General features: G+C 45.3%; 1 protein-coding gene across 1 annotated transcript in view; it reads right to left on the bottom strand.

Annotated features, from left to right (window-relative positions):
- frmpd2 (FERM and PDZ domain containing 2) overlaps positions 1–2,500 on the bottom strand; it is a 108,025-nt gene that overhangs the window by 21,436 nt on the left and 84,089 nt on the right. Inside the window, exons 17-18 of the mRNA XM_063219037.1 lie at positions 1,960–2,004; positions 1,587–1,671 (exon numbers count right to left, since the gene is read on the bottom strand). Of these exons, the coding sequence (XP_063075107.1) occupies positions 1,587–1,671; positions 1,960–2,004 (130 nt within the window). The remainder of the gene's footprint in view (positions 1–1,586; positions 1,672–1,959; positions 2,005–2,500) is intronic.

Here is a 2,500-nt window from a genome sequence, read left to right on the forward strand (position 1 = left end):
AGCTTCAGTAAACCTCATTCAGTATAGTTAGCTTCAGTAAACCTCATTCAGTATAGTTAGCTTCAGTAAACCTCATTCAGTATAGTTAGCTTCAGTATAGTTAGCTTCAGTAAACCTCATTCAGTATAGTTAGCTTCAGTAAACCTCATTCAGTATAGTTAGCTTCAGTAAACCTCATTCAGTATAGTTAGCTTCAGTAAACCTCATTCAGTATAGTTAGCTTCAGTAAACCTCATTCAGTATAGTTAGCTTCAGTAAACCTCATTCAGTATAGTTAGCTTCAGTAAACCTCATTCAGTATAGTTAGCTTCAGCAAACCTCATTCAGTATAGTTAGCTTCAGTAAACCTCATTCAGTATAGTTAGCTTCAGTAAACCTCATTCAGTATAGTTAGCTTCAGTAAACCTCCCTCCCTCCCTCTCGAAGCCTCACGCCTAGTGCCCACACAGTAAACTGCCAGGCGTTTTTTGCAGAGCGTTATATCGCGCTGGGGGCGTGGTGACACAAGTACTTCCATCAGATTCTCCCCTACCGGCCTTTCAAACCTCGCGGCCCGGTCAGCCTCTTGCTGCAGTAAGAGGCTTCATGCGATTGTGTTTTGTTCCTAGATGACATTCAAGCCCCGTTATATCGTTATAGAAGTACAAGAAGTAGTCTAATTTAAGCTTGTAGCTGCCTGGTTCTGGTAAAATGCTAACGTTAGCTTGCCCATTTAGCTTAAAACATCGAGTGATCAAATGACAATGTGGGGTAACCTATTTGTGTCAAATAAGTTCGTGGTGCATTTGTACATCAATCCGTGGTAGTCTTGACATTTATACGCATTTGGGGTCTTTAACTTAAATGAAAGATGGATGTCACAGAAATCGCCGCCATGTTTTTCAAAAAAATGTGTAACTCCCGCCCTTGCTACCTATACGCCCATCTGATTGGTTATTGGACCATCTAATTTGCATGATATTGAGAACTCGCCAATATCAAACCGTATCCTGCGGAGGGATCGTTTCGCCTCCGCGCTGTCAAGTGCGATATCGCCCCCATTCACAGCCAACGAGAGCGGAGCGGAATGTAGCTGTGTGGGGACGGGCCGTTAGTTGCAATTACTTCCTTGGGAATGTCCGCAGCCAATTAACTTAACGTGAAGTACTCTAATGGCTGATGACTTGAAAATTATGATGACTGTCTTTTATATTGATTATTTGGAGAAAAAGTGAAAAATGTCAGTTGCGTAATAATGTGGAATGCAGTGTACATTAATGTAAAGCATTTCAAAGCATTGCAAACTGCTGTAATGCACACAAGAGCCAATAAAATGTTGTTCATTAGTTGACTGCTTGTATTGCCTCATGACTGATGAAAATTTTGCCTTGCACACACACACACACACACACACACACACACACACACACACACACACACACACACACACACACACACACACACACACTCCCCCAACTGTACCTTAGTGATCCTCTCTGCTACACACACACACACACACACACACACACACACACACACACACACACACACACACACACACACACACACACACACACACACACACACACACAGTCCCCCAACTGTACCTTAGTGATCCTCTCTGCTGGTGTATTTTGGCCTGTAGACGGGAGGCGATGTCATCACACAGCCGGCTCATGTCATTGGCTGTTGCTAGGCTATCCGACCGGGCCATCCTCATCTGATTGGCTGTTGATAGGCTATCGGCTCGCTGCCGCACGTCATTGGAGGATGACAACAAGCTCTCTCTCATCTGGTTGGCTGTTGCTAGGCTATCCGACCGGGCCATCCTCATCTGATTGGCGGTTGCCAGGCTATCTGGGCGGGGCATCGCGGGGCTGGAGGTGGGGTTATTGGTCAAGGGGGAGGAGTTACATGTGGTGGGGGTGTGGTTCAGGAACCCGCTGTCGGAGGAAGACATGTGGCGGGAAATGGCACTGCTGTTCTGGGCACGGAACGCGGTGGAGTACTGAACTATACTCTCCTCTGGAACACAGAACACGGAACACAGAACAATAGAGTTAGAATGCTGTGGAGTACTGAACTATACTCTCCTCTGGAACACGGAACACAGAACAATAGAGTTAGAATGCTGTGGAGTACTGAACTATACTCTCCTCTGGAACACAGAACACGGAACACAGAACAATAGAGTTAGAATGCTGTGGAGTACTGAACTATACTCTCCTCTGGAACACGGAACACAGAACACAGAACAATACAGTTAGAACGCTGTGGAGTACTGAACTATACTCTCCTCTGGAACACAGAACACGGAACACAGAACAATAGAGTTAGAATGCTGTGGAGTACTGAACTATACTCTCCTCTGGAACACGGAACACAGAACACAGAACAATACAGTTAGAACGCTGTGGAGTACTGAACTATACTCTCCTCTGGAACACAGAACACGGAAGACAGAACACAGAATTTAGAACGCTGTGGAGTACTGGACAATACTCTCCTCTGGAACACAGAA

The sequence above is a fragment of the Engraulis encrasicolus genome, chromosome 2 (genome assembly GCF_034702125.1).
Source record: "Engraulis encrasicolus isolate BLACKSEA-1 chromosome 2, IST_EnEncr_1.0, whole genome shotgun sequence".
Taxonomy (NCBI): domain Eukaryota; kingdom Metazoa; phylum Chordata; class Actinopteri; order Clupeiformes; family Engraulidae; genus Engraulis; species Engraulis encrasicolus.